Below are 27,743 nucleotides of genomic sequence, written 5' to 3' on the forward strand. Positions count from 1 at the left end.
AGAAAAGCAGGCCCAAACCATGATGCTGCCACCACCATGTTTGACAGTGGGGATGGTGTGTTCATGGTGATGAGCTGTGTTGCTTTTACGCCAAACATAATGTTTTGCATTGTTGCCAAAAAATTCAATTTTGATTTCATCTGACCAGAGCACCTTCTTCCACATGTTTGGTGTGTCTCCCAGGTGGCTTGTGGCAAACTTTAAATTACACTTTTTATGGATATCTTTAAGAAATGGCTTTCTTCTTGCCACTCTTCCATAAAGGTCAGATTTGTGCAATATACGACTGATTGTTGTCCTATGGACAGAGTCTCCCACCTCAGCTGTAGATCTCTGCAGTTCATCCAGAGTGATCATTGGCCTCTTGGCTGCATCTCTGATCAGTCTTCTCCTTGTATGAGCTGAAAGTTTAGAGGGACGGCCAGGTCTTGGTAGATTTGCAGTGGTCTGATACTCCTTCCATTTCAATATTATCGCTTGCACAGTGCTCCTTGGGATGTTTAAAGCTTGGGAAATCTTTTTGTATCCAAATCCGGCTTTAAACTTCTTCACAACAGTATCTCGGACCTGCCTGGTGTGTTCCTTGTTCTTCATGATGCTCTCTGCGCTTTTAACGGACCTCTGAGACTATCACAGTGCAGGTGCATTTATACAGAGACTTGATTACACACAGGTGGATTGTATTTATCATCATTAGTCATTTAGGTCAACATTGGATCATTCAGAGATCCTCACTGAACTTCTGGAGAGAGTTTGCTGCACTGAAAGTAAAGGGGCTAAATAATTTTGCACGCCCAATTTTTCAGTTTTTGATTTGTTAAAAAAGTTTGAAATATCCAATAAATGTCGTTCCACTTCATGATTGTGTCCCACTTGTTGTTGATTCTTCACAAAAAAATACAGTTTTATATCTTTATGTTTGAAGCCTGAAATGTGGCAAAAGGTCACAAAGTTCAAGGGGGCCGAATACTTTCGCAAGGCACTGTATGTCAATCATTATTTGAATATGTTGGTAACCCATTGTATAAAAGTGATAATGCCCTTGAAGCCGGTGTTTGGAGTATATATTGACACAGTTTGCCGACCCTCGACTTTGTCTCTGGCCCAATAACACCCGTGCCAATATATCCTACAAACACCGGCTTCTCGGGCGTTATCACCTAATTAAACCTGTGTTAAAAGATGCTTACGATGATTCAAAGTTTTTAGAAAGCCATTGTTATTGTGTTGAATTGTGTTTGGGAAATAAAGATAAACATGGTTTTGAAAAGGTAGTGGTAATATTCCCTTCTGTGCAGAAAGTTGTAGTTGGCATAACTTACCCTGTCCCGTGGCTCAACTTTCCCCATTTCCCCATAAGTTGTGCCAAGAGAGAACTTTTTTTGGACAAGCTATATTTTCGAAACTGTAATGTTTACATGAATTCTGATTATTTCCAGGGATACACAACATCCTGAAATATTTATAGATATATATTTTTTGAGAGAATACTATATTTCCCTTGACAGTGTGATGCTGAAAATTTTGCTCATCTTACCCCACTCTCCCCTAGGCTAAAGTCGATACATCAGGGTGGTTGATGGCACCGCAGTCCCAGAGTGCTCTTCTCGTTTTGCTTACTGTAGCTAAATGCACAGTGTCAACGAGGCTGTAATTCAGCATGGGATATACACAGTATGCTTATCTATTTTAATAAAAAGGGTCAAATTTGAGTTTGGAATAATTTTCACTGGGTGAATCACTCTGGGATGTATGCAAATGTTGTTTATTTATCAATCACTTAAGGCCTAGTTGGTAAAGGATATCAATCTTCACTGGTTCTCAAACCTCTCCTCAGGGAGCCTCAGACTTTTCACAATTTTATTGTAGCCCTGAACAGGCTCAGTCGATTCACCAATTCAAGGGCTTGATGATTAGGTAACAAGTTGAATCAGGTGTGCTAGCTCTGGAATAGATAAAATACATGGAACGGCTGGGGGATCCTGACTGAGGAGAGTGAGACTGAAAAAGATGACGGAAGCGGATGGTGATGTGGAGCGTGAATATAATGGCGGCGTAATCGAGGAGAATTGGAATATTGTCCAAAAGATTAGAAAACTGAGCAATTAGCATACCGTGACGAGAATATCCCTTCTTATCCCGTAGGAATCCATTTTCTTAATGAGGAGCAGCTGAATGGATTACCAATTTTGAAGAATCTATTTGATATACCCAAAGTGGTGGAGAGAGTTTTGGGTAAAGTGAAGGCTGTGAGGGTCACGAGAAGCAGGCTGGTTTAGATTTGTTTTTGTTCATCTGAGGAGCAGAACATGCGTGTGTTGCGTCTCACCATATTTGAAACGTTTGTGTCCTGTGTGTCTCTCCAGAATAGGACACGGCTACAGGGGGTATATCTGGCGTCTTTTGGGAAGTCGACGTTACAGAGATGCTTGTCGGATGAATCGTATGGTCAATGAGGAGAAAGTGAAGTGTCTGTTCTTTTGTTTTTTTGTTTTTAAATGGAGTCTCTTCCTACTTAAGTGCAGTTTGGCTATATAAACTACAGAGTCAGAGCATGTATCCCAAGACCAATGCAGTGTGATCACTGTAAAGCTTTTGGACATGTTTTAAGTGTTTGCAGAAGGGAGAAGCCAAGATGTGGAAAAGATAATGTCCTATGTTTGATGAAATGAAAATGTGACATGTTGCCACTGTGGGGGGAACCATGAAGCCACATCTTTGGAATGACCAAGGGTGAAAGAGAATGAGATGGCCAAAGACAGGGCTGTCCAGAGCATTTCATATGCAGCTGCTGTTAAAAGGGTTGAGGTTTTGAATGGTGCTCCTGAAGAATCCATGATGGTTGATAGACCTTCACTGAAGGCTGCAGGCGTTGTCGTTCAGCAGCAGGACCCAGATATGTTAAAGGTTAAGTAGATGGCCTTTTATAGCTATGGGGATTAATGGCGCTGCCATGGTGGAGAGGGAGTTCAGGAAAATGCATATCTTTGTGGATGTGACGGAACGGTTCGAAGGACTGAAAGAACTTCTCAGTGAAGGAGTTGCATGGAGTATTGTCACAGGCTGTACCTGTCAGGTCATAGAGCCTGAAAAGGGAGATATGGAGATTTTAAGGAATAAGTGGGGGTTTTGGTTTTGTTAATGTGTTATTTTATTTTGGGTGGGTTAAGTTTTCCCTATCACGAATGGGTTTTATTTTTTGCCTTGGTTTTCTCAACCCTGTCCAGTTGGTGGCGGTAACGCACCTTTTTGCGTTGTCGTCTGCCATAAAACCTACAGAAGAAGGGTCCTGGGGAGAGGTTTGAGAACCACTAATGTAAAGTGGGGGTAGCTTACCAACGAGTATATTGTTGTATGTCTATTGCTTTTGGGAGAGAAGCAAGTGTTCTTATTTTGTAAAGTTGTGTTCTTTCTCCACCCTCCTTTCCATTTCAGAGAGAAATCTAAAGGAATCGCGTTTGGTGTAATTTAGCCTTCGATGGTTTCCGTAGGAATGCGCATCAGCTGACTGACTCGAGAAAAGTCAGAAAGCAGACAATCACAAACAAATTATCGGCAAATGTCCCAGTTATTAATTGCAGCTAACGCTATCATAACCATGGAGTCGACTCTCGAGCAACATCTGGATGATACGTAAGTGATTATTTGATCGAAACTTATTTGATTGTACCAAATCATGTTAAAATATTCCTCATGTTGTTTTGATATGATAGCATGAAGAATCCAGCCATTGTCGGAGTTCTCTGCACGGACCAACAAGGACATATTCTAGGCTGTAAGTAAAGTCCTCATTTCTTGTTGCTGTCTTTATATGTATCTGATTATTCAGCAGACAAAATGTTTAACTGACGACCGCACGCAGTCGTCGTCAAATCAATAACATTTATTTCACAATGCCCTCTATCAGCAGTCACTGTGCTTATACAGAGATACCCAGAGAACCATAGCGACTATGGACAAACTCTCTATTAAGGCAGGAACCTAGGAAGCAACCTAGAGGAACCAGGCCCCGAGGAGTGGCCAATCGTTTTCAGGCTACGGCGATAGAGTATATGGCCATTAAGGCCAGATCGTTCATAGGTGACCAGCAGGATCAAATAATAATCAGTGGTTATAGAGGGTGCAACACATCAGCACCTCAGGAGTAACTGTCAGTCGGCTTCCAGGACAAGGTACTAAGTAGCACATCCGGTGAACAGGTCAGGGTTCCATAGCTAGTAGTCAATCATTCGTCATTGGGGGAAATGCTGCTAGCTAGCTAAACTGTTTTGCAGCCTATGTTTGGTAACTGCCTCTAACATTTAACACTTCAACAAAAGACTAACTGAATGTTTGAAAACTATGAAAATATATCCTTGAAATGGCCACTAACAAATATTAGACGATGCAATACGTCACATAATAGTAGCCTAGCTAGAGCTAAATCCTGTTATCTCTGGTGATGCCTAGCAATTGTGTCAGGTCCACTTTTGATACTAGGTAACTTATCACAAGATCAGCCTACATTTTTGACATTCCATATGACTGAATCGGAGTCTACTTTGTCTCCTTGTGTTTATTTCAGGTCGTGGCTCTCTGTCTGATGAGCATGGGGGAGTGGTATCTGTACTGGCCAGACAGGCAGCCTCTCTCACCAGAGACCCTACAGACTGTCCCACAGTGTGCCTGGAGTCAGATTCAGGGTGAGGAATCACATCCAGTTAATATTAGGGCGAGTTTGTTTTGCATCGCTTGGTGCCCCGGGTGGGTGGGATTTCACTTTAGGAACAATGAAAGGGTTTAAAATGTGCAAACCCAGGACACCCGGCATTGCAAAACAAACTCTCCTTCGGATAGTTATATGACCAGTTACTATTTACAAATAAGGTTTGTAGCCCAAGGTTTCTTTGGCAGAGGATCTGAAAGCATTGAATAGATAATAGTGCAGTCTTCCCAGCTTGTCAGAGGGCAATGCCAAGCTATTATAATGTTGCTAATACCTTTGCAAGTTTTTCACATCTACATGACAGGCATAGGCAGGATCTAGGGGTGGATTTGGGAGTCGACTGGGAGCTTATCTGCAAAGTGCATGTCTTGTGAAACTGAAATCCGTTTTAACTAATGTTTACCAGCATCTCACCCGTGCAACTAGAGGTGACAACTCTTCATCACCTTTACTCCACACACAGTAATGCATACAAAGCTTTCTTTGCCCTGCCTTTGGCAAATCTATCCTCCTGCTTACAAGCAAAAACAGGAAGTACCAGTGACTCTCTCAATATGGAAGTGGTCCGATGAAGCGGATGCTAGCACAGACTAGAATATGTTCTGGGATTCATCCGATAACATTGAAGAGTTTACCACATCAATCACCGGCTTCATTAATAAGTGCATTGACGACGTCGTCCCCACAGTGAACGTACGTACATATCCCAACCAGAAGTCATGGATTACAGGCAACATCTGCACTGAGCTAAAGGTTAGCGCTGCAGCTTTCAAAGAGCGGGACACTAATCCAGATGCTTATCTATAAGAAAACAATGTGCGTGCTGCAATGGGGCAGAAGTTAGCCTGTTGTGATTCTGGATGACCATATTGCTAGCAATAATGACCTGAAACTGCCATGTGGGGAATCGTAAGTGGCTCATTTCAGTTAATATCATCTTGTTGATACCATGTCTTGTTTTGATTGATTTCATGTTAATGCTAATATGGCTAAAATTCGCTAGCTAACCAACAACTGTAACAATGTATTTGAGACGCAAGGTGTAAATGCATGTTTTCAATAAACCTTGGAGATAAAATATAGCTTACATGTTGCCAACAATCTAAGCCAACCTATGTTTTGCGTCATGGTTGTCGTTTTTGTTGCTAAAGCACCAAACGGTCTAAGAAATCCTGCTACGACATCCGACGAACCACCAGCGTCAATACAGGACTAAGATCGAATCCTACTATTCCGGCTCTGATGCTTATCGGATGTGGTGGGGCTTGCAAACTGTCACGGATTACAAACGGAAACCCAGCCTGCCATCTGCCCAGTGACGCAAGCCTACCAGAGGAGTTAAATCGCTTCTATACTCGCTTTGAGGCTTGCAACACTGAACCATGCATGAAAGCACCAGCTGTTCCGGACAACTGATCACGCGCTCCGTAGCCAATGTGAGAAGCTCTTTAAACAAGACGCGTACTTAAAGCATGCGCTGATCAACCTCTCCCTGACCTTGTCTATAATACCTACAGTACCAGTCAAAAGTTTGGACACACCTACTCATTCAAGGGTTTTTCTTTTCTTTTTTACCACTTTCTACATTGTAGAATAATAGTGAAGACATCAACACTATGAAATAACACATGTAGTAACCAAAAGTGTTAAATATATTTATATATATTTTTTTTTATTCTTCAAAGTAGCCACCCTTTGCCTTGACAGCTTTGCACACTTGGCATTCTCTCAACCAGCTTCACCTGGAATGATTTTCCAACTGTCTTGAATGAGTTCCCAAATATGCTCAACACTTGTTGGCTGCTTTTCCTTCAATCTGTGGCCCAACTCATCCCAAACCATCTCAATAGGGTTGAGGTCGGGTGACTGGAGGCCAGGTCATCTGATGCAGCACTCAATCACTCTCCTCCTTGGTCAAATAGCCCTTACACAGCCTGGAGGTGTTGGGTCATTGTATTGTTAAAAGATAAATGATAGTTCCACTAAGCGCAAACCAGATGGGATGGTGTATCTCTGCAGAATGCTTTGGTAGCCATGCTGGTTAAGTGTGCTTTGAATTATAAATAAATCACTGACAGTGTCACCAGAACCACCACCTCCATGCTTCACGGTGGGAACCACACATGCAGAAATCATCCGTTCACCTACTCTGCATCTGACAAAGACACGGCGGATGGAACCACAAATTTGAAAGACATATTTCCACTGATCTAATGTCCAATGCTCGTTTCTTGGCACAAGCCAGTCTCTTCTTGGTGTCCTCTAGTAGTGGTGTCTTTGCAGCAATATGAACATGAAGGCCTGATTCACACGGTCTCCTCTGAACAATTGATTTGTCTGTTACTTGAGGTGCTATTAACTCTAAAGAACTTATCCTCTGCAGCAGAGGTAACTGTGAGTCTTCCTTTTCTGTGGCGGTCCTCATGAGAGCCAGTTTCATAGCGCTTGATGGTTTTGCGACTGCACTTGAAGAAACTTTCAAAGTTCTTGACGTTTTCCGCATTGACTGACCATGTCTTAAAGTAATGATGGACTGTCGTTTCTCTGCTTATTTGAGCTGTTCATGCCCTGATATGGACTTGATCTTTTACCAAATAGCCCTATATTCTGTATACCAACCCTACCTTGTCACAACGGATTGGCTCAAACGCATTAAGGAAATAAATTCCACAAATGAACTTTTAACAAGGCACACCTGTTAATTGAAATGCGCTCCAGGTGACTACCTCATGAAGCTGGATGAGAGAATGCCTAGCGTGTGCAAAGATGTCAAAGGCAAAGGGTGGCTACTTTGAAGAATCTCAAATATAAGATGTGTTGATTTTAACACTTTTTTTTTTTTTGGTTATATGATTTCATAGTTTTGATGTTTTCACTATTCTACAATGTAGAAAATAGTCAAACATAAAGAAGAACCCTTGAATGAGTAGGCGTGTCCAAACCTTTTGACTGGTACGGTACATGTTTTCAAGTAGGGCTGGGAATTGCCAGGGACCTGACAATACAATATCATAATGGCACCTAAGCATCTTGATAATATGTACTGAGCCCCACAGTGGTTGTATCATAGTACCCATAAAACCTAGCGGTCAAACAGGGAAATGTTTCCAATCGTTTTGCCACATTCATTTTTCCCATGGAGGATTTTAAAAACACTTAAAATAAGGGCTGTGTTTTGTGTAGACTTACCCTGGCGTGATGTTTTGATAACCAATCTCGGACAAGATGACCTTCATCAATATATTCAGCTCTATTTACATTTCGATTAGAAAATGCTAATTAGCGTCAAAGTAGACATCATGCAACGCTGCAAGCCCATCTTTAGCTAACAGGTATTGTGCCAATTTTAAACTTCCCCAAGACTGTTCACAGCATTGTCAATTTAAGGTAATGTTGTCAATTTATTCATTACTAAACTGAGTCAGTTAATCCAGAGATTCTTAACTTTGCCTCGATTTTCAGATTTCATCTCATCCAGATCATGGGATTTGTAGTTCAGGATGACAGCCACATTAGCAGCTAATTTAGCATTTCCTTTTTTTTGGGGGGGAGGGGTAAATGCATCAAATTGAGTTTTTATACAGCACATTTCAGACATGGAATGCAATGTGCTTCACCGAAAGAAACAAAATACACAACAAACATGAGGATTTAAAAACAAAATAATAACAATACAAACAATGGCTAAAAAGCAAAGCTAAAAAGGTGTTTTAAAATGCATCTTTAAAGATGTCCACAGTTTCGGACCATGTTCTCTAGCAGGCCATTCAAGAGGCTGGGGGTGTAATAATTAAAGGCTGCCTTTCCATACCTCTTGGGCATGGGCTTTGGGATACTTAAAAGGCCCGTGCCAGAGGACCTGAGGGACTTACTGGGTACAAAACTTAAAAGAATGTCTTGACATGTATCGGGATGCGCAATCTGGGATTGATTTAAAAACCAATAGTTTTTGAATTTAAGATTCTTCAAACAGGCAGCCAGTCCAGAGACCTTAAAACCGGTGTAATGTGTGCGCTCCGTCCGGTCTTTGTCAGTACCCGTGCTGCAGCATTCTGTGTTTTGCAGTTGACCAATGGCTTGCTTTGGTAGACCAGACAGTAGAGCCTTACATAGTTTAATGCTGCACCTTGCCAATGTTCCTCAGGGAGTAAAAAGCTATTTTGGTCACATTCCCAATGTGGTGTTTGAAATTTGAGTTCAGAATATAAAATGACACCTAGGTTTTTTTTAGCTGGTGTTTTATCTTTATTGCCCGTGAATGTACGGCCAGATTCTCTGTGCTTTGGCTCAGACTATTTTTTTTTTAATATTTTTTTTATAAAATCATTTTATTTTTGCTGTGGTGGTTACGAGGAACAGACTGGTTCAAACAATTTCTCCAGAATTTTTGCTAATTAGTGGGAGGTTGGAGATTGGCCGACCAATCCGGCTAAGAGCTGAAGAACAATAGCTTGCGCTTCTTCTGATATGCAAATAAAAACCGTTTTGAATATGGTGGTGGGGATCGGATAGAGAAGGCAGTTGAAGGCTTAAGTTGTGATATAACTTTCCTGAGCATGTCTGTGTCAACAAGGGGAAGGTTGGGGGGGGGGGGGATCCGTAGTGCCTTTGCGTGGTAGGCTAGGACACATCATTAAACTTCTCATCAGGTCTTGTTTGACTGATATCCAGCCTAATGTTTGTTGTCTTATAGGTTTGCGGTGGTAGGATTTTATCTGGCTATCCGTGGTCGAGAAGCACACTCAAATTATTGTGATTATTAGTGATCAAGTTCGATATGCCAGACAGGCTAATCTTTCTAATTGAATATCATAATGGACCTGTGACCTTCTCCACTTCCCCTCTGCCCTTCTCCACTTCCCCTCTGCCCTTCTCCACTTCCCCTCTGCCCTTCTCCACTTCCCCTCTGCCCTTCTCCACTTCCCCTCTGCCCTTCTCCACTTCCCCTCTGCCCTTCTCCACTTCCCCTCTGCCCTTCTCCACTTCCCCTCTGCCCTTCTCCACTTCCCCTCTGCCCTTCTCCACTTCCCCTCTGCCCTTCTCCACTTCCCCTCTGCCCTTCTCCACTTCCCCTCTGCCCTTCTCCACTTCCCCTCTGCCCTTCTCCACTTCCCCTCTGCCCTTCTCCACTTCCCCTCTGCCCTTCTCCACTTCCCCTCTGCCCTTCTCCACTTCCCCTCTCAATTTATTTGTTTCCTCACTCATCCAAGGGCCTCTCTGTTTGGATGTGGACTTGTTCAACCTTACTGGAGCTATGCCTTTCATTTGCTATTAAAGTTATCAACCAAATCATCACAAGAGGAAGGTAGAATAGGTGGAGTATTGTTCATACTCAGTCTGTAGCAACTTCCAAAGGTAAGCTGGCATTTCTTAACGTGTTCAGTATTACCTTGTGCTATTGGCAACAAGGTAGTAAGAAAAATACACAGTGGTGATCAGATAAAGCAACATCAACAATAGAAGCTATGTCAATAGAAAGCCCCTTGGTAGGATGGGCCCAGTAACATGTTGGCTAAATCTATAGAGCTGAAAATATTCATAAACTCAATGTCCTTGGGAGTCCGTCTCTTTGTCAAAATGAATATTAAGGGGTGGCAGGTTGCCTAGTTGTTAGAGCGTTGAGCCAGCAACCGAAAGGTTGCAAGATCGAATCTCTGAGCTGACAAGGTAAAAATGTCGTTCTGCCCCTGAACCAGGCAGTTAACCCTCTGTTCCCCGGTAGGCTGTCAATGTAATTAAGAATTTGTTCTTAACTGACTTGCCTAGTTAAATAAATATGAAGCGGTGCACATACTTATGATATCCACAAGGTGGCAGCACAGTCAATGAACTGGACAAATCTACATTTTATTTGTCACATGCTAGATTTGTCCAGTTCATTGACTGTGCTTTCACCTTGTGGATATCATAAGTATGTGCACCGCTTCATATTTATTTAACTAGGCAAGTCAGTTAAGAACAAATTTATTATTTACAATGGCGGCTTAGGAAAAGTGGGTTAACTGCCTTGTCGGGGGGGACCTCGTCCAAATGTATACCCCCATTGGAAAATATAAATGTACTGTTTGAAAATGTGTTGAAAGAAAATACGGCATTGCACGTACCCCCAGTTTGGGAATACCTGCTCAACATGTAAAGAATTTATGGAAATATATTCATAGTTTTATCATTGCTAATATTCTTGACTGTTCTACATTATTCTAATAAGAAAGCTGTTAAAAGATGCACACACGGATTGTTTTTAAGGTCTTTGTTATAATCAGTCATTTGTACCCTCCCCCTAGCGTTTGTATACTTTGTTTTCTGCAATTAAAAAAAAAGAGCTAAAAATAAAGGAATCTAGTGGAAACCTGACGCGAGGCAAAGGAAAACCAAGTGAAGCAGTTTTTGGTGACAGTCAGGTTTGACATCAGCGTATTATATGCGCTATGGTTTGCATATTATCACAAACTATTACTAGGTAGTGAATTCAACTGTAAGCTAGCAAGGAAAGTTAGCCTACAATTTTAAAGCTGGATGCTTAGCTAACGGTATTGTCTTACAGGCTAGGACACTTATATAAATGTATGGACTTCTTGTTTTTGCGAACAGTTTCAACATTTCATGTTGCTTTATTCGAGTGTTAGATGCTGTGCAGCAGGCGTGGACTGGAGAGCTAATGCAGCGCCGGTAACTCTAGCAATAAATGAGTACTTGGAGCAGGCACTTGGCTCTTCACGCTATAAAGAGGCTGTGCTGACAGACTAACCTCTCAAACACGGGAGAGACATTTGACAGCAATACCGAACGTAACACAAATTCCATTTTTTTAAAAGTTTTTTTTAAAGTACCTACGTTTCGGTATACCGTGCAACACTAATGGACAGGTGGGAGCTGCTATCCTACTTTAAGACTCTTCATTAATATGGGCCCTGGTGACCTGCCTATGGTATTGAAAGACATGACAAGGTGTTGCTGTGGCAACTAAAACAATGCTAACAGTAATACTATACTGTTTTTAATAGTGATGTTTATTTGCATACTGTTGAGTATTTTTGTTGTTGGTTAGTGATTTTGAATATTGCATTATTTTATTTAGTCATGTCTTGATTTGAAATGCAATTGATTGGCCACAGGCTTTTTACTATGGTAAACATTTTCATTGATTGTTTATCTCTCCCCCACCCACACACAGGAATATTCTAGTGAGAACACATGGATCCATCACTGTAGCTGTTCACAAGATGGCGTCATGAGGTCACCTAATGAAGATAGACGAGGCTGTTTTGTAAATCTGTTTGTTCACTAATGTTAAATAATTATACCCAATAAAAAGTCTGGATCTGGGAAGTCACATTGAAGCTGCAGAATATTTATTTTTTTCCCCACTGTTTGGCCAAGAGTCATATTTAAAAGTCAAGTACATACATACATACTATTTGAGTTGTTTTGTATATGTTTTAATAGGGTCTGATCTGCTTTTGGGGTGACTTATTTCTCATTCAATTACTGGCTAATACTTTCTTTTGGACATTCATCTGAAATCAGGTCTGATTTTTCAAATCCATGTTGAAATATTGTATATGTTCATATTAAAAGCAATGTAACAATTTGTCACAGTTTGTAATGGTGTCTATGATTTCTGCGAAGTCAGGGGGACTTGGTTGTGTTTGTACTGTGCGTGTCTGGACTTACACTCTTTAGTGTGGTCTGTTCAAGTATAGTGAAAAAATGTCACTCGTGGGATTGGCCTAGAGGAGCTGAATGTGGTAGTTGCTCTGGATAAGAGCGTCTGCTAAATGACTTAAATGTAAATGGTAGTTGGTACTCTGTACTTCTATATTGTACTGCAGTATCTGGTTTTTAAATGTGTGTCAAATGGGGGACTCGTGTCGTACGATATGTCTGCACTGAGTCTTCTAGGATTTTTAACTGTAGGGATAAGTTCCCCCCCCCCCCCCCCCCTAGATGCTGGTCTAGTCAGTTTTCCATTTCCCCCACTAAAGGACTGACATTAAGGGTTGCACCTATTGCCTGAGCTGAGTGGTCATACAAGTTGAACCTGCTCTGTGATTGGCCCATTTGGCAGGTGATCTACCAAAATGCAAAGAATTCCAGTAAGTAAATATAACCTACAAACCTACAGGAGTTTAACATTGATTCCGGGCCAAGCCTCACAGTCCCCATTACAGCCAGAAGACTTACACCACCCTCACATCCCACCAATCTAAAGGCCACCCTAGACTCGGAACACACTGACCTTTTTAATGCAGCTAATGTCAGAGGTCATTGTCAGTGACTCATTGTCTCTGTACCAAATAGCACTCTATTCCTTATATAATGGGCCCTGGTCAAAAGTTGTTGACTATATAGTGACTGGGGCGCTATTTGGAACACAACGTGTTCTTGACAAGCACACTGCTCACTGAATTAACTTAGGTGTGTGTGATGCATCACATTCCCTGTAGTTTTATATATTCATATACTGGAAAAATAAAAATATTTACCCCAAGTTAATTAACAGATGGAATTTAGTCACAAGTGCTCCCTTCATATGAGTTGCATGATGCCTCTTGGTGTGTGAGATGTTTATAGATGGGTCTGCTTTATCATTTAACTCTCGCATTAGCTCTTTTTATCTCGTTTTAATTCGATCTATGTTTTACTACAGTGAGCAGACATGTGAACTGTGTATCTCTTCACTGTCCCAGCAAGTGCACATGCTTTCAGTGAACGCATTTCCAGTTCAATGCATTTCTAGGGCATCTCAGGTCGATAAACTTTAACTGGGATCCGGTCAGTTTAATCTTCTGACCTTCGTGTCATGGGTCCATTATTTTCTCCTTTAGATGGTTCAGCATTTCTCTTGGCATCCTGCGGAGGTAATTCTGTGCAAATAATAGGCCTAAGTGTGGATGGAACGTATTACTCTCAAAACCTAGTCGTTATATGGTTTTATACCATTTGAATAATCTCATTATTACACAATTGGCGTTCAGGTCATACAGACCTTGCGCTAAAGTTCCTCTGCAGTGGGTGGGATGTCCCGTTACATGCGGCGAGAACACTGCAGTCAGCGATAACGCCTAGGCTGGACGTCAACCTGTAGAAAGACCCTCTATCTCCGATCATCTCTATAATCTCTAACTCTTAACATTGTTCGTGCTCATTCTCAATTTTTAGCCTTTATTAACATGCTGTTTTGACAGAGCAGTGAGACGTTTTTATATCCTTTTGGGAGGTTTTCAGAGCGATCGTTACGTGCCAGTCACGTGTCAGCCCCTGTGAGAGCGACTGTGGTTCACGCGACCCTTCTCAATAAATCGCAAATGTTCTGTTGAACTCTGAGGGGGGAACACACAGTTAAATAAAGTTATGGCTCATTCATCCTCAAAGGAACGGGTCCTGCTATGTCGATGTATATGTCAAGGAAACTTGAAGTAGAAGCAGCCTATTAAGTGCACTATCAAAAGGACAGTGTGCACCTAAAATGTAGGAATCTCCCATCTAGCTCTTCGAGCGCAAAACACCATCGATATTACTTACTATTTGAGATCAAGAGGAAAATACTTCAAAATCTGATGGAAGATTAAGGTATGTATATAAGTATGTTGAATACTGTAATTTCAGTTTTCATGAATCAATAGCTAAGTGTTCTATACTGAAGTGTTTTTGCATTTCTGTATTTATTTTTATAAGGCTTTGGGGATATGGTTTTATTGTTTAAAAAAAAGTCACAAATACATAATCATTTATATTAGCCTATTTTTTTCTTGTTGGCTGTCGCCTACTATTAATGATTGCTGCTACACACTACGTTTTATTTGTTGTAATTTCAATCTTGTGCGATTTGGAGACGGGCGCTGCACCGATGTTGTTTGATCGAATCTATTAACCCATAAGTCCTTTATTAAATTCATTAGCGGTGACAATTAGTCGTGATTATCCATCTTGTGTGAAATACTTTGGGGGGAAAATATATGTTCATATGGTCTTACATAGTAACTTAATGAAGAAATCTGGGATCTGGCTAAATGTCATTCATTTAAAAAGTCCCAAAAGTGATGTGCCAATCCCAGATTGCCCATTTAATGTTCAGTTAATTTCTGTGTTCTTGACCTGGTCACCTGTTTGTTATAAGGTTACTGTAACTGAATTCAAACATACGTTTATGACCTGTGTGTTTCTCGAACTGAATTCAATCAGCTAGTGGGTAGTGATTTATCAATTGTTTTTCCCAAAACAGAGTTGTGACTGTAGGTAGGGTGAGTGAGGGGCTCCAATGCAACAATAAAACTCTGATCTAAAAGAGAGCAACTGGTCCAGCAGATTTGTATATGGTAAGAGACCTCTCTATGAGTTTATATTTACAATACTGCGGTGGTGTATGGTCCAGACCTCGGTTCAAATAGTATTTTAACATTTTTTTTGAAACTCTCCCAGTTCAAGTTTATTTAATTATTTTACCGGGCAAGTCAGTTTGGAACAAATTCTTATTTTCAATGACAGCCTTTAAAAAAAATACTAACTGCCTTGTTCAGGGGCAGAAGGACAGTTTTTTTTAACCTTGTTCGCTCGGGGATTTGATCTTGCTCGTCCAACGCTCGAACCACTAGGCTACCTGCCGCCAAAAGTGTAACCAATTTAAAACCCTGACCACCTGACACTCCCGGTGAGGACATGCAAACACAACGTATTTTAAAGATTTCAAATAGTACTTGAATACTTTGGCGTATGAGTTCACAATACTGTGGTGTGTGGTCGTTCCATTCTCCTTTTCAGGGATAATAAACTAAGCCAAAATCTTTTTCACCTAATCACAATGCAGCTTCTTAGCAACTTAATCTCACCATTCCTCATGACTAATGCGGATTCAAGAATGTGAGCGTTTGCTATTAGTATTGTGTTGTATTACTATAATATGGAGTCATATGGGGAGGTAAAGCTACAGTAGTTGTGGCTACAGATCTGTGGTCACAGAGCTTGTTCCGTACAGTAAATCCTTAAAAATGAAACTGATACATTATCTCAAGCTATTGTATTCAAAACATACAATGATCAAACATTGGAAAAACCTTGAGATGAGAACAATTACTCTGAAATGAGAGAGTCTTTCATTTTCCAACGAAACAATGAGTTCAACAGGTTTTGTTCTTTTAATTGAACTTTTATGGTCGCCTAACCAATATCTTGTTTCAACCTGATCTACTCCAGGACAAAGCAATCAACATGCCTAGTTTATTGTAATGAATTACCTGTTATTAAGCCATTGTTGACGCAACACTCCAAAGGGAGTTGGATGCTGTAACTGAACCCACTGGGCATAGCCAATGTCAATTCGACGTCTATGTGATTACAAAGTGAAGGCAATAAAAATGTCAATCATATCATTGGACTTCGGTTAAAAGTTGGGTGATTTTTATTTTATTTTTTAAACAATTCTTGAAATGAGTTTACTTTGAAGGCTTTTTGGTATATCCAATTTATTTTTCAGGAAAAAAACAGAATTTTAGTTGAAACAACAACGTGGAAACAACAGCGATTCATCCAGTTTCTGCCCAGCGAGAAAGCTTCTAACTAACATTTTGGCTGACCTGAAGGTTTCCATCATAGGGTTCTCATATAGATAGACAGATGAGACCAGAGCCCCTTGGTCTTAATATAGGAAATTAATATGCTAACTTAGCTATCCAGACATGCTAGCTCTTCACACAGAAGATGGATATGGTAGCTGTCCAGACATAGCACACAGCTAGCTATGTGGCGTATAATGTGACATACTATAGTATGTGTCAATAACTAGCACGCCTCCACCCCAGGGGCCCTTAGCACTGCTCAGAGACAGAGATACTAGCAGTCTCCACATCAGGGCCCTTAGCACTGCTCAGGGCCAGATATACTAGCAGTCTCCACATCAGGGCCCTTAGCACTGCTCAGGGCCAGAGATACTAGCAGTCTCCACATCAGGGCCCTTAGCACTGCTCAGAGACAGAGATACTAACAGTCTCCACATCAGGGCCCTTAGCACTGCTCAGGGCCAGAGATACTAGCAGTCTCCACATCAGGGCCCTTAGCACTGCTCAGGGCCAGAGATACTAGCAGTCTCCACATCAGGGCCCTTAGCACTGCTCAGAGACAGAGATACTAGCAGTCTCCACATCAGGGCCCTTAGCACTGCTCAGGGCCAGAGATACTAGCAGTCTCCACATCAGGGCCCTTAGCACTGCTCAGGGCCAGAGATACTAGCAGTCTCCACATCAGGGCCCTTAGCACTGCTCAGAGACAGAGATACTAGCAGTCTCCACATCAGGGCCCTTAGCACTGCTCAGGGCCAGAGATACTAGCAGTCTCCACATCAGGGCCCTTAGCACTGCTCAGGGCCAGAGATACTAGCAGTCTCCACATCAGGGCCCTTAGCACTGCTCAGAGACAGAGATACTAGCAGCCTCCACATCAGGGCCCTTAGCACTGCTCAGAGACAGAGATACTAGCAGTCTCCACATCAGGGCCCTTAGCACTGCTCAGAGACAGAGATACTAGCAGTCTCCACATCAGGGCCCTTAGTACTGCTCAGAGACAGAGATACTAGCAGTCTCCACATCAGGGCCCTTAGCACTGCTCAGGGCCAGATATACTAGCAGTCTCCACATCAGGGCCCTTAGCACTGCTCAGAGACAGAGATACTAGCAGTCTCCACATCAGGGCCCTTAGCACTGCTCAGAGACAGAGATACTAGCAGCCTCCACATCAGGGCCCTTAGCACTGCTCAGGGCCAGAGATACTAGCAGTCTCCACATCAGGGCCCTTAGCACTGCTCAGAGACAGAGATACTAGCAGTCTCCACATCAGGGCCCTTAGCACTGCTCAGAGACAGAGATACTAGCAGTCTCAAACTCAGGGCCCTTAGCACTGCTCAGAGACAGAGATACTAGCAGTCTCCACATCAGGGCCCTTAGCACTGCTCAGGGCCAGAGATACTAGCAGTCTCCACATCAGGGCCCTTAGCACTGCTCAGAGACAGAGATACTAGCAGTCTCCACATCAGGTCCCTTAGTACTGCTCAGAGACAGAGATACTAGCAGTCTCCACATCAGGGCCCTTAGCACTGCTCAGGGCCAGAGATACTAGCAGTCTCCACATCAGGGCCCTTAGCACTGCTCAGAGACAGAGATACTAGCAGTCTCCACATCAGGGCCCTTAGCACTGCTCAGGGCCAGAGATACTAGCAGTCTCCACATCAGGGCCCTTAGCACTGCTCAGGGCCAGAGATACTAGCAGTCTCCACATCAGGGCCCTTAGCACTGCTCAGAGACAGAGATACTAGCAGTCTCCACATCAGGGCCCTTAGCACTGCTCAGGGCCAGAGATACTAGCAGTCTCCACATCAGGGCCCTTAGCACTGCTCAGAGACAGAGATACTAGCAGTCTCCACATCAGGGCCCTTAGCACTGCTCAGGGCCAGAGATACTAGCAGTCTCCACATCAGGGCCCTTAGCACTGCTCAGAGACAGAGATACTAGCAGCCTCCACATCAGGGCCCTTAGCACTGCTCAGAGACAGAGATACTAGCAGTCTCCACATCAGGGCCCTTAGCACTGCTCAGAGACAGAGATACTAGCAGTCTCCACATCAGGGCCCTTAGTACTGCTCAGAGACAGAGATACTAGCAGTCTCCACATCAGGGCCCTTAGCACTGCTCAGGGCCAGATATACTAGCAGTCTCCACATCAGGGCCCTTAGCACTGCTCAGAGACAGAGATACTAGCAGTCTCCACATCAGAGCCCTTAGCACTGCTCAGAGACAGAGATACTAGCAGCCTCCACATCAGGGCCCTTAGCACTGCTCAGGGCCAGAGATACTAGCAGTCTCCACATCAGGGCCCTTAGCACTGCTCAGAGACAGAGATACTAGCAGTCTCCACATCAGGGCCCTTAGCACTGCTCAGAGACAGAGATACTAGCAGTCTCAAACTCAGGGCCCTTAGCACTGCTCAGAGACAGAGATACTAGCAGTCTCCACATCAGGGCCCTTAGCACTGCTCAGGGCCAGAGATACTAGCAGTCTCCACATCAGGGCCCTTAGCACTGCTCAGAGACAGAGATACTAGCAGCCTCCACATCAGGGCCCTTAGCACTGCTCAGGGCCAGATATACTAGCACGCCTCCACCCCAGGGGCCCTTAGCACTGCTCAGGGCCAGAGATACTAGCAGTCTCCACATCAGGGCCCTTAGCACTGCTCAGAGACAGAGATACTAGCAGTCTCCACATCAGGGCCCTTAGCACTGCTCAGAGACAGAGATACTAGCAGTCTCCACATCAGGGCCCTTAGTACTGCTCAGAGACAGAGATACTAGCAGTCTCCACATCAGGGCCCTTAGCACTGCTCAGGGCCAGATATACTAGCAGTCTCCACATCAGGGCCCTTAGCACTGCTCAGAGACAGAGATACTAGCAGTCTCCACATCAGGGCCCTTAGCACTGCTCAGAGACAGAGATACTAGCAGCCTCCACATCAGGGCCCTTAGCACTGCTCAGGGCCAGAGATACTAGCAGTCTCCACATCAGGGCCCTTAGCACTGCTCAGAGACAGAGATACTAGCAGTCTCCACATCAGGGCCCTTAGCACTGCTCAGAGACAGAGATACTAGCAGTCTCAAACTCAGGGCCCTTAGCACTGCTCAGAGACAGAGATACTAGCAGTCTCCACATCAGGGCCCTTAGCACTGCTCAGGGCCAGAGATACTAGCAGTCTCCACATCAGGGCCCTTAGCACTGCTCAGAGACAGAGATACTAGCAGCCTCCACATCAGGGCCCTTAGCACTGCTCAGGGCCAGATATACTAGCACGCCTCCACCCCAGGGGCCCTTAGCACTGCTCAGGGCCAGAGATACTAGCAGTCTCCACATCAGGGCCCTTAGCACTGCTCAGAGACAGAGATACTAGCAGTCTCCACATCAGGGCCCTTAGCACTGCTCAGAGACAGAGATACTAGCAGCCTCCACATCAGGGCCCTTAGCACTGCTCAGGGCCAGAGATACTAGCAGTCTCCACATCAGGGCCCTTAGCACTGCTCAGAGACAGAGATACTAGCAGTCTCCACATCAGGGCCCTTAGCACTGCTCAGAGACAGAGATACTAGCAGTCTCCACATCAGGGCCCTTAGCACTGCTCAGAGACAGAGATACTAGCAGTCTCCACATCAGGGCCCTTAGCACTGCTCAGGGCCAGAGATACTAGCAGTCTCCACATCAGGGCCCTTAGCACTGCTCAGAGACAGAGATACTAGCAGCCTCCACATCAGGGCCCTTAGCACTGCTCAGGGCCAGATATACTAGCACGCCTCCACCCCAGGGGCCCTTAGCACTGCTCAGAGACAGAGATACTAGCAGTCTCCACATCAGGGCCCTTAGCACTGCTCAGAGACAGAGATACTAGCAGTCTCCACATCAGGGCCCTTAGCACTGCTCAGAGACAGAGATACTAGCAGCCTCCACATCAGGGCCCTTAGCACTGCTCAGGGCCAGAGATACTAGCAGTCTCCACATCAGGGCCCTTAGCACTGCTCAGAGACAGAGATACTAGCAGTCTCCACTTCAGGGCCCTTAGCACTGCTCAGAGACAGAGATACTAGCAGTCTCCACATCAGGGCCCTTAGCACTGCTCAGAGACATAGATACTAGCAGTCTCCACATCAGGGCCCTTAGCACTGCTCAGAGACAGAGATACTAGCAGCCTCCACATCAGGGCCCTTAGTACTGCTCAGGGCCAGAGATACTAGCAGCCTCCACATCAGGGCCCTTAGCACTGCTCAGAGACAGAGATACTAGCAGTCTCCACATCAGGGCCCTTAGCACTGCTCAGGGCCAGAGATACTAGCAGCCTCCACATCAGGGCCCTTAGCACTGCTCAGGGCCAGAGATACTAGCAGTCTCCACATCAGGGCCCTTAGCACTGCTCAGAGACAGAGATACTAGCAGCCTCCACATCAGGGCCCTTAGCACTGCTCAGGGCCAGAGATACTAGCAGTCTCCACATCAGGGCCCTTAGCACTGCTCAGAGACAGAGATACTAGCAGTCTCCACATCAGGGCCCTTAGCACTGCTCAGAGACAGAGATACTAGCAGCCTCCACATCAGGGCCCTTAGCACTGCTCAGAGACAGAGATACTAGCAGTCTCCACATCAGGGCCCTTAGCACTGCTCAGGGCCAGAGATACTAGCAGTCTCAAACTCAGGGCCCTTAGCACTGCTCAGGGCCAGAGATACTAGCAGTCTCCACATCAGGGCCCTTAGCACTGCTCAGGGCCAGAGATACTAGCAGTCTCCACATCAGGGCCCTTAGCACTGCTCAGGGCCAGAGATACTAGCAGTCTCCACATCAGGGCCCTTAGCACTGCTCAGGGCCAGAGATACTAGCAGTCTCCACATCAGGGCCCTTAGCACTGCATAGAAACTCAGAGATAATTATAAGTGCTGGAAACCCCTGACACACACCCTACAGTCCCACCCCCTCAATAGCTCATCCTCCTGCTTCTGAGCTCTTCTCTGGTATTACCCGACAGACAGCTCCTCACTGGTATAACCCGACAGACTGAGCACCAGGTCTGTGGTGGTTCAACACATGTCATGCATGCCAGAGGTGACATTTAGCTTACTTCAGCCCTGGCTTGCAGGAAGGAAATCCAATCCGGCATGATCTAGTTTGAACCTGCTCGCGCTCTTAAAGCAAAATGTAGAGTAATATTAAGATGCACTGTAATGACATGACAGTTTTTGTAGGACAGCTTCAACTGACTTCCAACTGACTCTCCAATTTGATTTGATTTGAATAATATAACAAATCACAATCTATAGATTATCATAATTTAATCTATAGATAATCATAATTTTTCAACCTTTTTGGCTGATGAAAGAGTGCTAAGGTCAGATTATTGCTTTAGATCTGTCTGTCCCCCTCGCCTACGTTATGTCTGTCTCTCTGTCTGTTTGTCCAGAGATGTCTCTGCTTTTTCAGAGTTTCCTCAAAGAAAGATGGTCATTGTGCTAGTGGTCATCGTTGACATCCAGCCGAGTGTTTTTGAAAACGGGGTTCTCGCCCCGTTCATTATCTCAAGACTAGTTTGTCCTGACTAGTTCGTCCTGATCCCTGTCTCCTCCTTCGGGATCTGTTAGATCTATTTGATCTCCCTGAAAGGAATCTGGAAAGGCAAGAAGAAAGTTGCATTATTCTGCAAAGGTGGTCATTGTGAGAACTCAATCAAATGGATCTCATTTAAATACTGTGTCTTCATGCTTACGCTTTGATGGGTGGTTATCTGTGTACAACGCTTGCTAACTTCAACTTCAGTCAGGGAAAGATTTTCTCTCAAGACAAGTCACACGGTTGCCATGAATTTAATTTTATTTAGCTTTTATCGAACAATAAAAGACCTTGAGGTTAAACATTTGAGGGTGATTCTCAAGTTATTTCTAACTTGTGTGTATGTTGTTACAGGTGCAAGGCTAACCTTGACACAGCTGTAGATGTATCTCCCTATCCAGACACAGCAGAGGATGACGCTACAGATCTTTTGAATTCTCTCTGCTGCTGCTGCTTTCACCATGCTACCTAAAGAACACAACAGGTAAATGACACCTCCGCCTGTATCTGTACCTGTAACCACTAATGACTGTAGAGATCCTATGGCTGCTTTTAATTCATCTAATTACCAATAATAATATGTATAAAACAGCATAAATCAGGTCCTTAGGAAACTATGCAGTTATTATTATTTTTTTTGGTATTATTTCTTACATTGTTAGCCCAGAAAATCTCAAATGTTTTTACATACATCCTATTGGATATAAAAGTGATGACAACTTACTAACCAGGAACTGGTCTTTCCCAAAGCAGATCCTTTTTTTTTTAACTAGGCAGGTCAGTTAAGAACTAATTCTTATTTTCAATGACAGCCTAGGAACAGTGGGATGACTGCCTTGTTCAAGGGCGGAACGACAGATTTTGTTAGCTCGGGGATTTGAACTTGCAACCTTTCAATTGCTAGTCTAACGCTCTAACCACTAGGCTACCCTACCGCCCCATCTAGCCTCCACCCTGGACATGGGATCTTGTCCCAGAGGCCGACCCAAAATAACGTGGTCGTCGCAGGAGAGGCAGACGGAGCGGCCTACTGGTCAGACTCAGAAGGCGAACACACCATCCACCGCTTCCGAGCACATTACTCGCCAATGTCCAATCTCTAGATAACAAGGTGGATGAAATTAGGGCACGAGTTGCCTTCCAGAGAGACATCAGAGATTATAACATTCTCTATTTCATGGAAACATGGCTCACTCGGGATATGTTGTCTGAGTCGGTACTGCCACCCGGTTTCCTCATGCATCGCGCCGACAGAAACCAACTTCTTCCTGGTAAGAAGAAGGGCGGGGGTGTATGCCTTATGATTAACGACTCATGGTGTAATCACAACAACATACAGGAACTCAAGTCCCTTTGTTCACTTGACCTAGAATTCCTTACAATCCAACGCCGCCGCATCATCTTCCAAGAGAATTCTCTTTGATTAGTCACAGCCGCGTAACCTCCCCCTAAGCAGATACCTAGTCGGCCCTGAAAGGACTTCACTGGACTCTATGTAAACTGGAAACCATACATCCTGATGCTGCATTTATTGAAGCTGGGGATTTTAACAAAGCTAACCTGAGAACAATACTTCCTAAATTCTATCAGCATATCGAATGCGTGACACAAGCCTCTAGCATTCTGGATCATTGCTACTCTAACTTCTGTGATGCATACAAAGCCCTCCCCCGCACTGCCTTCGGCAAATTTGAACATGACTCCATTTTGTTGCTCCCAGCCTATAGACAGAAACTAAAACAGGAAACGCCCGTGCTCAACCAGCGTCATGTTGTTTGCGCTCTCTTTTTCTCTATCTTTCTCCTCTGTTTCTCTTTCTCTCCCTCTCTCTCTTTTTTCTCTGTTTCTCTCTCTCTCACTAAAGGGTTCTATTTTCAGCTGGTGCTCAGGCGCTAGTGTCAAACGCACATTAGTTTGCAGTTCCGTCATGTAAAAACTGGCACACCCTAGATAGTTTCATCAATTTACATCAGCTCGCTTGTACTGAGATGGGAGGGGCGGTAATATTTGAGGTTTGTCCTTAAAAACAATCGCAAAAGTGACCATTTTAAGACTCACAAAAAGCAGGTTTTAACGGTAACACAGTTGAGAGCGGAAGTGCAGCCAATCCAGCAGTGACACACAGGGCCCATGGAAGTGGATGTTGTATTTCAAAAACATAAATAATAGCCAAGTAGCCTGTGAATAAAGAGGTTTTAAATAGTCTACTGAAAGTGCGTTGAGTTATTTTTTGCCTTCATGCTTTTTCATGATTCACAATTCACCTGCCTACTTCATTTTGCTTGTTCAAGTAGGTTATCCATCCCCATTTTCAAAGAGCGCCCCTCATCTGATTACCAAAGATACGCTCCTTAAAACTCCTTCTGTCCTCCTATAATGCCATATTAATGGGGGGGGGAATAGGGAACAATACAGGAGCCTAGTATTTTGTATACAGTGCATTCGGAAAGTATTCAGACCCCTTGACCTTTTCCACATTTTGTTACGTTACAGCTGTATTCTAAAATGTATAATTGTTTTTTTCCTTATCAATCTACACACAGTACCCCATAAAGACAGAAAAAACGGGTTATTTTACATTTTATGCACATTTATAAAAAAAATAAGGAAATATGACATTTATTGAAGTACCCTTTACTCAGTAAAGGCATGCACAGTGTTGCAGAGATGGGAGAACTTTCCAGAAGGACAACCATCTCTGCTGCACTCTATCAGAGTGACCATCGGGTTCTTGGTCACCTCCCTGACCAAGGCCCTCCTCTCCCGATTGCTCAGTTTAGCCAGGCAGCCAGTTCTAGGAAGAGTCTTGGTCGTTTCAACCTTCTTTCATTTAAGAAGCAAAAGGGGATATCTAGTCAGTTGTACAGCTGAATGCATTCAACTGAAATGTGTCTTCTGCATTTAACCCAACCCTGCTGAATCAGAGAGGTGTGGAGGGCTGCCTTAATCAACATCCACAGCGACCAGGGAACAGTGGGTTAGCTGCCTTGCTCAGGGGCAGAATGACAGATTTTTACCTTGTCAGCTCTGGGATTTGTTCCAGCAACCTTTCGGTTATTGGCCCAACACTCTTACCCGCCAGGCCACTTGTCGCCCCCTTCCCCAGACCTGTGCCTCGACACAATCCTGTCTTGAAGCTCTACGGACAATCCCTTCAACCTCATAGCTTAGTTTTTTTGCTGACATGCACTGTCAACTGTGGGACCTTATATAGACAGGTGGGTGCCTTTCCAAATATTGTCCAATCAATTTGATTTACCACAGATGGACTCCAATCAAGTTGTAGAAACATCTCAAGGATGATCAATGGAAACAGGATGCACCCGAGCTCAATTTCGAGTCTCATAACAAAGGGTCTGAATACTTATGTATGTTTAATACATGTTTTTTTTTTGTTTTTTTTATCTAAAAACCTGTTTTTGTTTTGTTATTTTAACTTATTGTGTGTAGATTGATGAGGGGAAAAAATATTTAGTCAATTTTAGAATAAGGTTATAAGGTAACAAAATGTGGAAAAAGTCAAGGGGTCTGAATACTTTCCGAATGTACTGTAAGTAATAGTAAAATGTGTTTCTCTGGAGAAGCGCATCTTTGGTAACCAATTTTGAGAGGTTCTCTTTCATGGGGATGGATACTTAACCAATCCAAATGAAGTATACGAGTAGGGATGGATACTTGACCAAGCCAAATGAAGCATGCAATTAGGGATGGATACTTGACCAAGCCAAATGAAGCATGCAAGTAGGGATGGATACTTGACCAAGCCAAATGAACTATGCAAGTAGGGATGGATACTTGACCAAGCCAAATGAAGTATACGAGTAGGGATGGATACTTGACCAAGCCAAATGAAGCATGCAAGTAGGGATGGATACTTGACCAAGCCAAATGAAGCATGCAAGTAGGGATGGATACTTGACCAAGCCAAATGAACTATGCAAGTAGGCATGGATACTTGACCAAGCCAAATGAACTTTGCAAGTAGAGCTGGATACTTGACCAAGCCAAATGAAGCATGCAAGTAGGGGTGGATACTTGACCAAGACAAATGAAGTTTGCAAGTAGGGATGGATACTTGACCAAGCCAAATGAAGTTTGCAAGTAGGGATGTGTATGCATGTTTTAGGATGTGCAGTATATTTTCAATTCAAGGCACTCTGACGAATAGCACAACATACAAAAAAAAAAGATTTATATTTTTCCCTTTCATGTGATTAAAAACCAAGCCCATAGGATATCTTTACCCTAGGCCTAACTACTGTAATGCATCAGGTCGTTTTTATCCTGGCCTTTCCATAAAATGTCTTTAAATGGTCTATTCATCAAAGTGCCTTGAATTATATAAGGGTCGCATGAGGCAAAGTACCAACTGAGATCAACAGACACCAAAAGGAAGTGTGGTCAGGGGTCAGACAGTATCCATCACTTACAGTGGGGCAAAAAAAGTATTTAGTCAGCCACCAATTGTGCAAGTTCTCCCACTTAAAAAGATGAGAGAGGCCTGTAATTTTCATCATAGGTACACTTCAACTATGACAGACAAGATGAGAATTTTTTTTCCAGAAAATCACATTGTAGGATTTTTTTATGAATTTATTTGCAAATTATGGTGGAAAATAAGTATTTGGTCACCTACAAACAAGAAAGATTTCTGGCTCTCACAGACCTGTAACTTCTTCTTTAAGAGGCTCCTCTGTCCTCCACTCGTTACCTGTATTAATGGCAGTAAGTAAATGTTTTCCTTAATAAAGCAGCAGTCAGTGCTAGTGCTACTCATCTCATATGTATATACTGATATACTGTATTCTATACCATCTACTGCATCTTTGCCTATGCCGCACGGCCATCGCTCATCCATATATATATATATATATATATTCTTATTCATCCCTTTACATTTGTGTGTATAAGGTAGTTGTTGTGAATTTATTCGATTATTTGTTAGATATTAATGCATTGTCGGAACTCAAAGCACAAGCATTTTGCTACACTTGCATTAACATCTGCTAACCATGTGTATGTGACCAATAAAATTGATTTAGTGAGAAAATACAAGTGCAAACTGCTAGGTGCTATTGGGGACTTGTTTTCTAACTGGGATATATGTTCCTGAGGAAGGACGTTGTTAGCAGCTGGGTTGGGCTGGCAGGAATCTTGGAAATGTGGAGGTGTTTCTTGGAATGCTTTTGTGATTAATCTACAGAGATTCACCAACACAACCAAACATTGGCCAGGCTGATCTACATTGCAGACTGACATACCAGCTAACCACATCATATGATATACAGATGTAGGATCTGAATTTGAGCCAGGTTGCTACAGCAAGAAAATAATCATGCAGCAACAGAAAATGTGGATTATAATTTAATTAAACAACATTTTTGTAGGGGTTGATATGTTCTTCGTACGGGAAAATCAAGTGTGAAATTTCATAGGTAAAATGTTATAGTTCAGAAGCCTTTTTAAACCTCAGGTAAGCTCTCCTGAAACAGGGTGATCAAATTAAGATCCTACAATCTGTAGCAATTGGATGTCCAACAATGCAGCGTCTGCAAAGTAGTTGGAAGGTTTCAGGCCAGTTCGCATGTTGAAGTGTTTTTGTCTGGTTTATGGAGCGACCAAGTCCCGGCCAGTTCACATGTTGAAGTGTTTTTGTCTGGTTTATGGAGCGACCAAGTCCCGGCCAGTTCACATGTTGAAGTGTTTTTGTCTGGTTTATGGAGCGACCAAGTCCCGGCTTGGGCGTTTGTCTCAAATGTCAGCCTATTCTCTTTATAGTACACTGGTCCAAAGGGAATAGGGCTCCATTTGGGACGCACTGCTAGTCATTATCACCACACAGTTGGCTGGCAGTCATTATCACCCCACAGCTGGCTTAGACAGATTTAAAGAGTCATGAACAAGTCAATCTCCTCAAC

At 43.3% G+C, this 27,743-nt stretch overlaps 2 protein-coding genes across 2 annotated transcripts in view; both read left to right on the top strand.

The window, feature by feature from the left end:
• Nucleotides 1–3,275: 3,275 nt before the first annotated feature.
• LOC135527740 (ragulator complex protein LAMTOR5-like) lies at nucleotides 3,276–12,301 on the top strand. The gene is made up of 4 exons (XM_064956272.1): nucleotides 3,276–3,633; nucleotides 3,714–3,775; nucleotides 4,565–4,682; nucleotides 11,880–12,301. The coding sequence occupies exons 1-4, from the start codon at nucleotides 3,560–3,562 to the stop codon at nucleotides 11,938–11,940; spliced, it is 315 nt and encodes a 104-aa protein (XP_064812344.1). The 5' UTR covers nucleotides 3,276–3,559; the 3' UTR covers nucleotides 11,941–12,301.
• Nucleotides 12,302–13,984: 1,683 nt separating this feature from the next.
• LOC135527742 (monocarboxylate transporter 5-like) overlaps nucleotides 13,985–27,743 on the top strand; it is a 60,255-nt gene continuing 46,496 nt past the window's right edge. Inside the window, exons 1-2 of the mRNA XM_064956273.1 lie at nucleotides 13,985–14,278; nucleotides 22,180–22,309. Of these exons, the coding sequence (XP_064812345.1) occupies nucleotides 22,287–22,309 (23 nt within the window). The 5' untranslated portion in view covers nucleotides 13,985–14,278; nucleotides 22,180–22,286. The remainder of the gene's footprint in view (nucleotides 14,279–22,179; nucleotides 22,310–27,743) is intronic.

This window comes from Oncorhynchus masou, chromosome 33, assembly GCF_036934945.1.
Source record: "Oncorhynchus masou masou isolate Uvic2021 chromosome 33, UVic_Omas_1.1, whole genome shotgun sequence".
NCBI lineage: Eukaryota > Metazoa > Chordata > Actinopteri > Salmoniformes > Salmonidae > Oncorhynchus > Oncorhynchus masou.